The following is a 14984-nucleotide window of genomic DNA, read 5'->3' as shown; positions in this document are numbered from 1 at the left end:
AAAAGCTGAACTCTGGTGGCTCATACCTGTAATCCTCCTGGCTACTCAGAGGCTGCGATCTGAGGATCATGGTTCAGTCAGCCCAGGCAGTAAAAAAAAAAAAAGGAAAAGAAACAAAGCATTTGCCAGGTACCAATTAACCAACGTGAAGGCTGAAAGTGAAGGTGTGGTTGAAATGGTAGAGTGCTAGTCTTTTTTTTTTTCGGTCGTGGGGCTTGAACTCTGGGCCTGGGTGCTGTCCCTGAGCTCTTCAACTCAAGGAAAGGGCTCTACCACTTGAGCCACAGCACCACTTCCAGTTTTCTGGTGGTTTATTGGAGATAAGAGTCTCATGGGGGCTGGGAAGGTGGCTCAGGGTAGAGTGCATGTATGAGGCCCTGGGTTCAATTCCTCAGCACCACATAAGCAGAAGAAGCCGGAAGTGGCGCTATGGCTCAAGTGGTAGAGCGCTAGCTTTGAGCTGAAGAGCTGAGGGACAGTTCCCAGGCCCCATGACCAACAAACAAAAAAGTCTCACGGACTCAAATGCCCCACGACCAACAAACAAAAAAGTCTCACAGACTCACATGCCTGGGCCGGCTTTGAAACACAATATTCAGATCTCAGCTTCCTGAGTAGCTAGGGTTACAGGTGTGAGCCATTGGTGCCCAGCCTTAAGTGCAAAAGTTAAGAAAAAGTAAAGTAGCAACCCCTCTACCCTCCAAAAAGGAGAAAAGCAACATTGGTCTCTTCCTTCCTGGTATAGTCAATCAAATCATGTAAGTACCAAGCACACATGCTTCCTTAAACCACTGGATTCATTTAGCTGCTTCTCAGAAAGTACTGTTTAGCAGAAGAACCTCAACATCCTACATAACCTGTGGTAGGTGTGTGAGGCAAGACTTCAGGTTGTTATACCAACCCAACCTTCACATATCCAGGGAGCACAGGAAGAAAGGGGGGGTACAAATGGGTTCACACAGACATCTGATAATTACCTATTTGTCTTTTCCTCCCACCAACTCTTCTTTTTTTTTTTTTGGTCGGCCGTGGGGCTTGAACTCTGGGCCTGGGCGCTGTCCTTCAGCTCTTCAGCTCAAGGCGAGCGCTCTACCACTTGAGCTACAACGCCACTTCCGGTTTTCTGGTGGTTTATTGGAGATAGGAGTCTCACGGTCTCTCCTGCCCGGGCTGGCTTTGAACCGAGATTCTCAGATCTCAGCATCCTGAGTAGCTAGGATTACAGGCGTGGGCCACCAGCGCCTGGCCCACCAACTCTTCTTAAATTAAGATTCAGAAGGGTTCCACCAATTGTTGTTTGGAGACAAAACATTAATATAAGCCAGCCCATTCCCATGGCCACTGTGAACATTGTTTCACAGTATCTATGAAGTATATTGTCATCACTGACCCAGAAGTGAGAGGCCCAAGCACTGAAGGAAATGCAGTTGAACACAGGTGTTTCAATCCCAGTGTGGGCCCTCAGCAGATGGCTTATCAGATCCATAGCCATCACCATTCCAATAAACAGGGCCTTCTCTCTGGCTTTAACCCTTGTATGACCCAGTTACCCAGCTTTCTAGCAAATGGCTTCTTCTGGCATGTGTATGTGCTGATCCTGAGACTTGAACTCAGGACTTAAGCACTGTCCCTGAGGCATTTATTTATTTATCTCAAGACTAGCAATAAAACTACATCTCCATTTTTGAGTCACAATCCTCAGATTTCAGCCTCCTGAACAGCTAAGATTGCAAACATGAGCAGCCACCAGCAATTGGCTGCAAATGACTTTTTAAAACTAATTTCCCCTCCAACTTTTAAGGAACAGAAGACTATCTTTATAAACTCAATGAGAAATGATGTCTGACATGTTCCCAACAATTTTCTTCTACCCATGTAATAAACATTAGGAAGGAGAAATGGAGGCTCTAATCAATCCCAAGCAGCACTCACCCCCTTATTGGCAGCAATACAGCATTCAGCCAGCCTGAGCCAAAGTCGGGGATTTGCATGATAAACCTGAACAGCTTCAATCAAACACTCAAAGGCAGCGAGAGGCCTTCCAATGTGAAGAAGCTGAATTCCACAGTTATATAGCAACTCGTACCTCTTGTTGGTTAGTAACGTACACATGGGTCTTCCTGAGAATTTTTTGCCTAGTAATGAAAATTTGAAAACAAATCATTAAAGTAAGGGTTATATAGAGCACATTTATTTTACAAGGCAAACACTACTATATTTTTTTTTTAAATTTTTATTGTAAAGATACTATACAGAGGGTTACAGTTACATGAGCAAGGTAATGAGTACACTTCCTATTGAGCAGTTACCCCCTCCATTGTTTTTCCCCTACCATCCCTTCCCTCTCTACCTTCCCCGAGGTTCTTTTTTTTTTTAAATTGAAACACTACTATATTTACTACCAATAATGACTTGAAATAATAATCAATACCCCCGTAGATATTCTCAGGAGGGTAACGATCAGAGATAATAAGACTCATCACTTCTTTGACACTTCCACCTTTCTAAGCCTTATTTATTTTGTCAGTTGTTGGGCTTGAACTCAGGGTTTGGGCACTGTCCGAGTTCTTTTGCTCTAGTGCTCTACCACTTTGACCGATAGCACAACTTCTGGTTTTTGAGTGGTTAATTGGAGATAAAGATTCTCATGGGGGTGTTCGCTTCGGCAGCACATATACTAAAATTGGAACGATAAAGATTCTCATGGGGACCTTTCTGCCTGGGCTGGCTTCCAACTGCAATCCTTAGGATCTGAGCCTGAGAAGCTAGGACTATAGGCACGATCCACTGGCACCCAGCTAATTCTTATATTTCAGTTTGGTTAACTGTGTTTTTTTTTTTTTTTTTAAACACGTGCTACCACTTACTCAATGATTCAAAGTAAGATCCCTATAGTCTGGAATACATTCTCATTGCTGGGCACCCGTGGCTCAAGCCTGTAATCCTAGTACTCAGGAGGCTGAGATCTGAGGATCGCAGTTCAAAGCCAGCCTGGGCAGGAAAGCCTGTGAGACTCTTATCTCTAATAAACCACTAGAAAACCAGAAACCACTGTGGCTCAAGCGGTAGAGCACTAGCCTGAGCTAAAGAGCTGAGGGACAGCACCCAGGTCCAGAGTTCAAGCCCCACGACTGACTAAAAACAAAAAACAAAAGAACCTCAAAACATTCTCATCAGTTAACCAAATTTTGTATTAGGAAGTATAAAACTAGCTAGGCACTAGTGAATTATACCTGTAACTGAGGATCTAGGTTCAAAACCACTCAGGAAACCACTCAAAAAAGCTAGAAGTAGAGCTGTGCCTCAAGTGGTAGATCCCCTATCTTTAAGCAAAAACCTATGCCGAGTTCAAGCTTCAGGACTTGCATGCATCACACATGCACTCACAGTAAAAAAAGCTGCTTGATTTTATGCATTTCAGATCAAGAATGCATGTAATATAAACATCAAAGGATGAATTGCAGGAATTTGTATAAAGACTGTCAAATATTGCCAATGGTACTACTTGTAAAACTCAGTGGATAGTTTGTAACAGAGCTAACCTGGCTCAGACAAAAAAGTAGTTTGTGACATTATAATGTGGGATTACCAATTCTAAATCCATGAAAAATTAAATATACATTTTTTTTGGGGGGGGAGGAGAGGGATTGAACCCAGGACCTCTATCTTATCGATTTCTCTCCAGGCTGGGGCTCTACCACTTGAACCACACTTCCACTTATAGCTTTTCTGAAGTGTCTAATTAGACGTCATGGACTTTCCTGCCCAGGCTGGCTTTGAACTGTTTGTACTCAGATTGAAGCCTCCCAAGTAGTTAAGATTGCAAGTATGAGCCACTGACACCCACCTAACTTAAATGTTTTGCTAAGTTACTCCTAACACCCTGCTGTTCAAAATAGCAGTGTCTACTAAAACTCAATACAGCCAAATTTGTTGGGCAGATCTTTCTTCGTAGAGCCACATTATGGCATATATTTGGCAGAGTGCTTGTTCTCTAATTATGATTTTCTCAATTAGTAAATGCAAACTGTCCCCTGTGTAGGGCTTACCTGGATCAGTGCTACCTGAACTGAGCTGTGCACAGACATTGTCATTCTCCTGCAGAGCCTTCTTAAAATAGAATATTCCTAAATTATGCTTGCTCATGGCAAAATGAATACAACCAAGATTATTCCAAAACATGCATCTCAAGCATTCACCTGAGAAAAACACAAATAAATTAGTTTATCACCTTTTTTTTTTGTCAGTTGTGGGGCTTGAACTCTGGGCCTGGGCACTGTCCCTCACTTCTAAAGCTCAAGGTGAGCACTCTAGCACTTGAGCCACAGCGCTACTTCTGGTTATCTAGTGGTTTACTGGAGATGAGTCTCATGGACTTTCCTGCCCAGGCTGGCTTTGAACTGCAATCCTTAGATCTCAGCCTCCTGAGTAGCTAGGATTACAGGCATAAGCCACCGGTGCCTGGCTACTGCCAAATTTTGTTCTAAACAATCCCTCAAAAAAAATTAGGGGGGCTGGGAAGGTGGCTCAGTGGTAGAGTGCTTGCCTTGCATGCATAAGGTCCTGGGTTCGATTCCTCAGCACCATATAAGCAGAAAAGGCCGGAAGTGGCGTTATGGCTCAAGTGGTAGTAGAGCGCTAGCCTTGAGCTGAAGAGCTGAGGGACAGAGCCCAGGCCCAGTGTTCAGGCCCCATGACTAGCAAGAAAAAAACAAAAAAGAAAAAAAGAATTAGGTTCCATGTAATATAAATTGTAATTCCACTTAATCTCTACAGAACAATTCATGAAGCATTAGTAATTCAGATTTTTTTTTTTGGTCTGTCGTGGGGCCTGAACTCTGGGCTTGGGAACTGTCCCTCAGCTCTTCAGCTCAAAGCTAGCACTCTACCATTTGAGCCACAGAGCCACTTCCAGCTTTTTCTGCTTATGTGGTGCTGACGAATTGAACCCAGGGCCTCTTGCCTGCAAGACAAGCACTCTTATCACTGAGCCACCTTCCAAGCCCTAATTCAGATGTTTTTAATACTTCAGCTGTTTGTGTTTGTGCTGGTATTGGGTACTAGGCCAGCTTTTCCACTCAAAGCTGTCACTCTACCATAGCTCTACTTCTTGCTTTATTGGTAGTTAAGTGGAGATAAATGTCTTATGAACTTTCCTGCCTGGGCTGGCTTTGAGCCCTGAACCTCAGATTTCAGCCTCCTGAGAAGCTAGGATTATGGGTGTAAGTCACCAGAACCAGCTTCAATTTTTTTTTTTTTTTGGTGCCAGTCGTGGGTCTTGGACTCAAGGTCTGGGCACTGTCCTTGAGCTTCTTTTGCCAAAGCTAGCAAGCTACCACTTGAGCCACAGCTCCACTTTCAGCTTTCTGGTAGTTCATTGGTAATAAAAATCTTAGTTTTGCTAGGCACTGGTGGCTCATGCCTGTAACCCTAGCTACTCAGGAGGCTGAGATCTGAGGATTGCAGTTCAAAGCCAGCCAGGGTAAGGAAAGTCCGTGAGACTCTTATCTCCAATTAACCATTGGAAAACCTGAAGTGGAGCTGTGCCATTGTGTGTAAGAGCATGTGCCTTGAGCTGAAGAGCTGAAGGACAGCACCCAGGCCCAGAGTTCAAGCCCCACGGCCAACAAAAAATCTTAAGTTTCCAGTCTGGCATGGTTTTAAACCATGAACCTCAGATCTCTGCCTCGTGAGTAGCTAGGATAACAGGAGTGAGCCACTGGTATCCAGCTCCACAGTTTTATTTATTTATTTATTGCTAGTCCTCGGTCTAAAACTCAGGGCCTGGGTGTTGTCTCTGAGTTTCTTTTGATAAAGGCATTGTGACTAAGCATCTTCTCATGTCTGTTAGGCATATGGAATTCCTTTTTTTTTTTTTGTCAGTCATGGGGCTTGAACTCTAGGCCTGGGTGCTGTCTCTGAGTTCTTCAGCTCAAGGTGAGCACTCTAACCACTTGCAAGCCCCACAACTGACAATAAATAAAAATAGCTGGAAGCCAGGTGCTAGTGACTCACGGTTGTAATCCTAGCTATTCAGGAGGCTGAGATCTGAGGATCTTAGTTCAAAGCCAGCCCAGGTAGGAAAGTGGGTGAAACCCTGATGTCCAAATCACAGAAAATCAGAAGTGGAGCTTTTGCTCAAGTGGTAGAGCATTAGCTTTGAGCTGAAGAGCTGAGGGACAGCGCCCAGGCCCAGAGTTCAAGCCCCATGACCAACAACAATAAAGAAAGAAATCAAACAAGCAAGCAAGCAAGAGAGAGAGAGAGAGGAAGGAAGGAAGGAAGGAAGGAAGGAAGGAAGGGAGGAAAAAAGAAAGGAAGGAAGGAAAGAAGGAAGGAAGAAAAGCAAGCAAGCAAGCACAGCAAGCAAGCTGGGGTTGGTTGGTGGCTCACTCCTGTAATCCTAGCTATGCAGGAGGCTGAGATCTGAAGATCACGGTTCAAAGCCAGCCCAGGCAAAAAAGTCCATGAGACTCTTTTTTTTTGTTTTGTTTTGATCTGTTCTGGGACTTGAACTCTGGGCTTAGGCGCTATCCCTCAGTTCTTTAGCTCAAGGCAAGCGTTTTACCACTTCAGCCACAGCACCGCTACTGGTTTTCTAGTGGTTTATTGGAGTTAAGAGTCTCACAGAGCCGGGCGCTGGTGGCTCACGCCTGTAATCCTAGCTACTCAGAAGGCTGAGATCTGAAGATCGAGGTTCAAAGCCAGCCCGGGCAGGAGAGACCGTGAGACTCCTATCTCCAATAAACCACCAGAAAACCGGAAGTGGCGCTGTAGCTCAAGTGGTAGAGTGCTCGCTTGAGCTGAAGAGCTGAGGGACAGCGCCCAAGCCCAGAGTTCCATCCCCACGGCCGACCAAAAAAAAAAAAAAAAAAAAAAAAAAAAAAAAAAAAAGAGTCTCACAGACTTTCCTGCCCAGGTTCCATGAGACTCTTATCTCTAATAAACAACTCAGAAAACTGGAAGTGGCGTTATGGCTCAAGTGGTAGATTGTTAGCCTTGAACTGAAGAGCTAAGGGACAGCCTAAGTCCAGAGTTCAAGCCCCAGGACCAAAAAAAAAAAAAAGAGCTTAGGGATAGTACCCAAGCCCAGAATTAAGAGTCCCAGGACCAGAGAGAAAAACAAAAAAGATCAGGGGGAGCTGGACATCAGTGGTTCATGCCTGTTTCCTAGCTACTCAAGAGGCTGAGATCTGAAAATCATGGTTCAAAGCTAGCCCAGACAGAAAATTCCTAAGACTCCAATTAACTACCAGAAAATAAGAAGTAGTGCTGTGGTTCAAAGCAGTAGAGTACTATAACTGAGTTTAGCTTAGAGACAGTATCCAGGCCGTGAGTTCAAGCCCCATAGCCAACAACAACAACAACAAAAGAGATCAAGGAGAATAAAACAAGCAATAGGAGGGAGAACAATGTGAGGGATAACACGTCTTTTACCTGTTTTCATAAATCCTGGATGTTCAGCAATGTTTGAACTATTTAATAGTTTCACAGCTTTTCGATAATTGCCCCTTAAGTATTCAAAGTTACTTTTAAGAAACAGGGAGGGTGCAGACTGCAAAGAAAATATAAACGTTAATTAAAATTTGCTTTTAGGTACCTAATGTACCCAAACTGTAGTTTTACTGTTGCATAGGTATGCATAACATGAGTTAGTCAAGTTATGGCTAGACATGTTTCTAGGATAGGGGACTAGGACTATGGATAAAGCATATACCAAGCAGCCTGGTGCCAGTGGCTCACTCCTGCAACACCAGTTACTCAAGAGGCTGAGATCTGAGAATCAGTTTGAAGATAGCCCAGGCTGGAAAGTCCATGAGACTACTATCTCCAATAAACTACTCAGAAAAAGCTATAAGTAGTGCTGTGGCTCAAGTGGTAGCGTGCTAGCCCCGAGCATAGAGAAGCTCAGGGACAGAGGTGAGGCTGAGTTCAAACTCCGGGAAGGGGGTGGCCAAAGGGGCCAAGGTACGGGGCGGGGGGGAGGGGGGGCAGGGGGGAAAGCATGTACCAAGCAAGCCATGTGACAATGAGTTTGATCTCCAGTCAAAGTTTCTAAATTTTTCACTGCTCTTACAATTTAAAATTGATACGTGTCAAGAGAGTACTTTGTAAACAGAAACATTAAAGTCTACCAAAAATATATTAGAGAATCAACTAATATAAACTTTATAGACCACGAAAGACAATTTGTCCCATGAGTTAGAATGTGTTTGTGACTTTAAGCCTCACTATCTCACAATACTGTAAAATTTGTTAAAATTATGTTATCACTTAATCACAATAATTTGCAAAAAAATTGTATCCTGCTACTTTGCTGAAGTGGTTTATAAGTTCTAAGAGTTTGGGATGGAGTTTTTGGGATCACTGAGGTATAATATCATGTTATCTGCAAAAAGGGATAGTTTAACTTCTTCCTTTCCTATGTGGATCCCTTTAATGTCTTTTTCTTGCTTTATAGCTCTGGCTAAGGCTTCCAGAACTATATTGAAGAGGAGTGGTGACAGTGAGCATCCCTGTCTTGTTCCTTTTTTTAGGAGAATTGGGTTGTAGTTTTAGGAGAATTGGTTGTAGTATAATATTGGCTATTGGTCTGCTGTATATGGCTTTTATTGTTTTAAGGACTGTTCCTTCTATTCTGTTTTCTCCAGAGCTTTTAACATGAATGTTGTATTTTATCAAAAGCCTTTTCCACATCAATGGAGATAATCATGTGGTTCTTGACCTTGGATCTGTTGATATGATAGATTACATTTATTGATTTACATACGTTAAACCATCCCTGAATCTCTGGGATGAAACCTACTTGATCGTAATGTATGATTTTTTTGGTATGTTTCTGGATTCTGTTGGCTAAAATTTTATTGAGGAGCTCTGCATCTGTGTTCATCAAGGAGATTGGTCTGTAGTTCTCTTTTTTTGTTGAGTCTTTACCTGGTTTGAGGATGAGTATGATACTGGCTTCATAGAATGGGTTTGGGATAGCTCTCTCTCCATTTCTTAGAAGAGTTTGAGGAGTAATTTGGGATAGCTCTCTCTCCATTTCTCAGAAGAGTTTGAGGAGTATGGGTATTAGTTCCTCTTTAAAGGTCTTTTAGAATTCCATACTGAATCCATCTGTTCCTGGGCTTTTCCTTGGTGGAAGACTTCTGTATGATATTGACTTATTTAATTGATTTATTTCTTCTTGGCTAAGTTTGGGCAATTTGGATTTCTCTAGAAATTCATCTCTTTTTGCTAGGTTTTCCTTCCTTAGTGAGTATAGAGTCTGGAAATAGTTCTTTATAACTGTTTGGATGTCTTGGATGTTTGTTGTGATTTTTCCTGTGGCGTCCCTGATCATATTGATTTGGGTCTCCTCTCTCTTTTTTTTTAGTTAATCTTGCCAGAGGTCCGTTAATTTTACTGATTTCTTTCAAAAAAAAAACCCAGCCTTTTGTTTTATTAATTTTATCTCACTCCATCTAGGAACTTTAGGTTCAATTTTTTCATGCTTTTCTAGCAGTTTTAGTTGCAACATAAGATTATTTACTTGGTCTGCTTCTATTTTTGCCGTTGTGGGGCTTGAACTCTGGGGTTGGGCACTGTCCCTGCTCTTCAGCTCAAGGCAAGCACTCTACCACTTGAACCATAGCACCACTTCTGGTTTTCTAGTAGTTTATTAGAATAAGTCTCACAGACTTTCCTGCCCGGGCTAGCTTTGAGCCGAGATACTCAGATCTCAGCCTCCTGAGCAGCTAGGATTACAGGCATGAGCCAACAGTGCCTGACTGTTTCTATTTTTTTGCTGTGTGCACTGAGAGCAATAAATTTGCCCCTCAGGACTGGTCTTGCCATGTCCCACAGGTTTCTTTGTGAGTGGTATTCATTTTCATTGAATTGTAGGAACTTTTAAATTTCTTAATTTTTCAGGTGTTGCTCAGAAGTGTGCTGTTCAATTTCCATGTATTTGAGTAATTTCTATGGCATGCTTTGTTAGCAAGAACTAGCTTGATTCCACTGTGGTCGGATAGAATACAGGGGATTATGTCAATCATCTTGTATTTGCTTAAATTCCTTGTATGAACTATGATATTGTCTATTTTGGAGAAAGATCCATGGGCTGCTGAGAAGAATGTATACTGGGTTGTAGGGTGGAAAACTTGGTAGATGTCATTTAATTCCGCCTGAGATATGGCATCATTTAATTCAGAGGCTTCTTTGCCAATCCTCTGGTTGGTAGATCTGTCCTCTGGTGAGAGTGGAGTATTTTTTTTTTTTTGCTGGTCGTGGGGCCTATACTTTGGGCCTGGGCGCTGTCCCTCAGCTCTTCAGCTCAAGGCTTACACTCTACCACTTGAACCACAGCGCCACTTCCAGCTTTTTTTTTTCTGCTTATGTGGTGCTGAGGAATCGAACCCAGGGCCTCATGCATGCAAGGCAAGTACTCTACCACTGAGCCACCTTCCCAGCCCGAGAGTGGAGTATTAAGTCTCCTAATATTATTGTATTTGGATCTATTTTATTCTGTAAGTCTGAGAGTATTTGCTTAACATATTTGGGTTCACCAATGTTTGGGGAATGTAAGTTGATAATGGTAATACCTTCTTCTTGGATCGTTCCCTGTATTAATATGTCTTTGTCTTTTTGTATTAATTTTAATGAAAAGTTTATTTTGTCAGATACCAGATGGCAACTCCTACCTTCTTGCTGGGAGCATTTGCATGGTAGATCTTTCTCCATCCCTTCACTCCGAGTTTGTTTTTATCTTTGGCTGTGAGATGGGTCTCTTGAAAACAACAAATGGATGGATCTTGTTTTCTGATCCAATCTGCAATTCTTTTTCTTTTGATTCGTGAATTGAGCCCATTAATATTTATGGTTATTATAGAGAGATGCATTGTGTTTCCTGTCATTTTCCTGCTTTCCTAAATTTTTCTTCTTTCCTTTCCTCCTGTGGTAACTAAGCTAGACTTTTAGTGATATCTGTCTGATGTGGATCCCTGATCTTGATTGTTTTCTTCAGGTTGTATTTCCCCCTCTTAATATTCTCTGAAGTGCTCACTTATTGTTTATGAATTTAGTTTTACTTTACTATTAAAAATTTTAGTTTAGGGGCTGGGAAGGTAGCTCAGCGGTAGAGTGCATGCCTTGCAAGCATGAGGCCCTGGGTTTGATTCCTCAGCACCACATAAACAGAAAAAGCCGGAAGTGGCGCTGTGGCTCCAGTGGTAGAGTGCTAGCCTTGAGCTGAAGAGCTGAGGGACAGCACCCAGACCCAGAGTTCAGGCCCCATGACCGGCAAAAAAAAAAAAATTAGTCTCTCCATTGAATGTGAATGCTAGGTTCACTGGGTATACCAGACTGGGTTGGCAGTTATTAATTCTCAGGGATTGGATGGTACTTTCCCAGGCTTTGCTTGCATTCAGTGTCTGTGTAGAAAGATCTGCAGTGATTCTGATTTTTTAATATAATATAGCTCCTGCTTTGTTTTTTTTTTTCTGTATGCAAGATTGTTTCTTTATTATTCAGATCTGTCATTTTTACTGTAATAGTACCTGGCCTTTAAAAATTTTTTTTTAAAAGAAAAAGAGTCTTTCTGTGCTATGACCCTCCAGCTTTAGCTTTCTGAGTTGCTTGAACTACACACATGGGCCTCTAGGCCTGACTTAATTGGAAATTAGACAGCAACCATCTTAATGATTATCAGAAAAGATTAATGATTATCTGTATATATTAGACAGAAAAGCACCTTTTGTTAGAACCCAAACAGAAATAATAAAATATTTTCCAGGGCTGGGAAGGTGGCTCAGTGGTAGAGCGCTTGCCTTGCATACTTGAGGCCCTGGGTTCGATTCCTCAGCACCACATAAGCAGAAAAAAAGGCCGGAAGTGGCGGTGTGGCTCAAGTGGTAGAGCACTCACCTTGAGCTGAAGAGCTGAAGGACAGTGCCCAGGCCCAGAGTTCAGGCCCCACAACCAGAACCAAAACGAAAAAAAAACAAAAAACAAAAATATTTTCCAAATAGGAGAAAGAGTCCATGTATGAATGGAAAAATTTTCCAACAAAAATTTTTGTTTAGCTGGGTGCTGGTGGCTCATGCCTGTCTGTAATCCTAGCTACTCAGGAGGCTGAGATCTGAAGATGGCAGTTCAAAGCCAGCCCAGGCAGGAAAGTCCTTGAGACTCTTATCTCCAATTTACCACCACAAAACTGGAAGCAGCACTGTGGCTCAAGTGGCAGAACACTTGCCTTGAGCTCAAAAGCTCAGGGACAGTTCCCAGGCCCAGAGTTCAAGCCCCATGACCACAAAAAAAAAAAAAAATAAAAATAAAAAAACAACAACCAATAGTACTTAGCTAGAATGCAGATGCATGCAGAGGATCTAGACCTTCCCAAGAGCATACCTGCACTTCCTATTCTATTGTTTATTCACTTCAGCTTAGAAACACACTTTCTGTGTAAGCCTTGCTTTTGCTCTGCCTCTGCCTTCCAACCACATCAGAGTGCTGGCCACCAAGGAAGGTGGGTTTTCTTTTCTTTTTAATTTTAAAGAATGATTCAATAATAGAAAATTTAAAACAGATTGACTGTCCTTCATCCATAATGGAAGCTGGGTTTTCAACGACTATCTAGGTTGAAATAGGTTGAGGCACATCTACCTTTATTCTTTTTTTTTTTTTTGTCAGTCGTGGGGCTTGAACTCAGGGCCTGGGTCCTGTCCTTGATCTCTTTCACCCAAAGCTATTGTTCTACCACTTTAAGCCACTGGGCCACTTCTGTTTTGTTTTGTTTTTGTCGGTCATGAGGCCTGAACTCTGGTCCTGGGCACTGTCCCTCAGCTCTTCAGCTCAAGGCTAGTGCTCTACCACTTGAGCCACAGCGCCACTTTTGGCTTTTTCTGCTTATGTGGTACTAAGGAATCGAACCCAGGGCCTCATGCATGTGAGGCAAGCGCTCTGCCACTGAGGCACCTTCCCAACTCCTGATTACAATTTCTTATCAAGGTTTATGTCTGTTAGTAATAACAGATCGAGAGAAATTATTTCTAGTTGAATCCAGGTCTTTAAGCATGTTAAGCATGTCTATAACACTCAACTGAAAAAAATTATTTAAAACTGACAAATACTCATACTCTAAAGAAGCCAAAAGTTTTAAACAATAGAAAAATCCAGAAAGAACTTACATTTCCAGCTGTATTCATCACTGACTTGATTTCCCTTTTGCATGCTTTCAGGGACTTCATTTGGATATAAGCTCTTACTTTGTACTGAAAAGGAAAAAAATGCTAAAGTTTGACTTTCTAGTTAAGGAAATTAATCTGTTTAGAACATAGTTATATACAGCAATTACTAAAGTGTTTAAAATTATCTTTATCATCCAACACATTCTCAGGCTATTTACCATCAGTAACCTAAAAAATTACATTGTACTATTATCGTAAGTAAAACAATCCTTCAAAATCAACACACACTGCTTTGATTTATATAATGCTTTAAAAAATTTCTTGTTGTCTCACTATTCCTAAGTACAAGGACACATGTGATACAGCCAGCCTTTGACACATACGGCACCTAAAGTATACATAACCACCTGTAGACATGCACAATACCTGATGTATCTTTGATTTTGCAGCTTCTATTAGAGCTCCACTTTCAGCTTTATGATTAGATCCATCTTTGTTAGTATTATTACCACCCTGTAGAATGATGAAAAAAAAATCTGTCAAAACTGACCATGACTGATTTCTAAGCAAGCTAACAGACCCTAGAGTATTGTCAAAATGCAGAACCCAAGGCCCACTCAGGGATTAAGGCTTCATAAGTATGGAAACTAGTTCTGAGAAGTTCACAGCTGATCATAAAGATGGACTTGGTTTAAAAAAGTCTATATCAGCCGGGCGCTGGTGGCTCACGCCTGTAATCCTAGCTACTCAGGAGGCTGAGATCTGAGGATCGCGGTTCAAAGCCAGCACGGGCAGGAGAGACCGTGAGACTCCTATCTCCAATAAACGACCAGAAAACCGGAAGTGGCGCTATAGCTCAAGTGGTAGAGCGCTCGCCTTGAGCTGAAGAGCTGAGGGACAGCACCCAGGCCCAGAGTTCAAGCCCCACGACCGACAAAAAAAAAATTAAAAAAAAAAAAAAAGTCTATATCTTCCTACATTTCACAATAGGTCATATCTTTGCCTTCTTAAAACTTTCTCTGCTTCATTGACTTTTGTTTCCTGACCGAGTAATTATCAAAATTAACTGATTCAGAACTTCATTTGAAAAGAAAAATCAGATTAGTTTATATTGTACAACAGTAAAAAATAACCATATTACAGCTTAGCTAAAAGCACTAAGGGAGTAGGCGCCACATGCAAGGGTTTTATTTTTAACTGTTCTGGGAATTGTGTACAACCCTGAGAAAGTAATTTAATCTTCATAAAGAAACATCTTTTTCTCAAAATACTTAAAAAGTGTTTCAAATATTTTATGCCAAACATGTAATAATGAAGACATCTTTTTTGGTAGTTAACTAGAGATAAGAGTCTCACAGGCTTTTTTGCCTGGGCTGGCTTTGAACCATGATCTTCAGATATCAGCCTCCTGAATAACTAGGATGACAGGCATGAGCCACTGGTACCTGGCATGAAGACATTCTTACAAATGAAAAGATGTTCAATATATACCCTTAAATACAAATCCAAAGCAAAATTATTACAATGTACCACATTATACCCACTAAGATGGCTAAAACTTTTTAAAAAGACAGACAAAGTAGTAGGGCACAGGTGGCTCAAACTTGTAACCCTAGCTACTCAGGATGCTGATATCTGACAATTAAGGGTCAAAGCCAGCTCAAGCAGGAAAAGTCCAAAAGACTCTTATCTCCAATTATATATTAAAAAGCTGGAGATGGAGCTGTGAGTCAAGTGTTAGAGAACTAGCATTGAGCAAAAAAAAGCTAAGGAGGGGCTGGGAAGGTGGCTCAGTAGTCGAGCGCTTGCCTTGCATGC

At 41.8% G+C, this 14984-nt stretch overlaps 1 protein-coding gene across 3 annotated transcripts in view; it reads right to left on the bottom strand.

Moving 5' to 3' along the window:
* Positions 1-14984, bottom strand: part of Cnot10 (CCR4-NOT transcription complex, subunit 10) — a 60220-nt gene that overhangs the window by 23503 nt on the left and 21733 nt on the right. For all 3 annotated transcript variants that reach the window (XM_013028496.1, XM_013028498.1, XM_013028497.1), the window contains exons 6-10: positions 13593-13679; positions 13167-13250; positions 7438-7555; positions 4050-4199; positions 1933-2135 (exon numbers count right to left, since the gene is read on the bottom strand). In XM_013028496.1, coding sequence (XP_012883950.1) covers positions 1933-2135; positions 4050-4199; positions 7438-7555; positions 13167-13250; positions 13593-13679 — 642 coding nt within the window. The remainder of the gene's footprint in view (positions 1-1932; positions 2136-4049; positions 4200-7437; positions 7556-13166; positions 13251-13592; positions 13680-14984) is intronic.

The sequence above is a fragment of the Dipodomys ordii genome, unplaced genomic scaffold (genome assembly GCF_000151885.1).
Source record: "Dipodomys ordii isolate 6190 unplaced genomic scaffold, Dord_2.0 Scaffold110, whole genome shotgun sequence".
NCBI classification, from domain to species: Eukaryota; Metazoa; Chordata; class Mammalia; order Rodentia; family Heteromyidae; genus Dipodomys; species Dipodomys ordii.
Note: the sequence above shows the minus strand (reverse complement) of the source record. Positions and strands in the feature narration are given on the sequence as shown.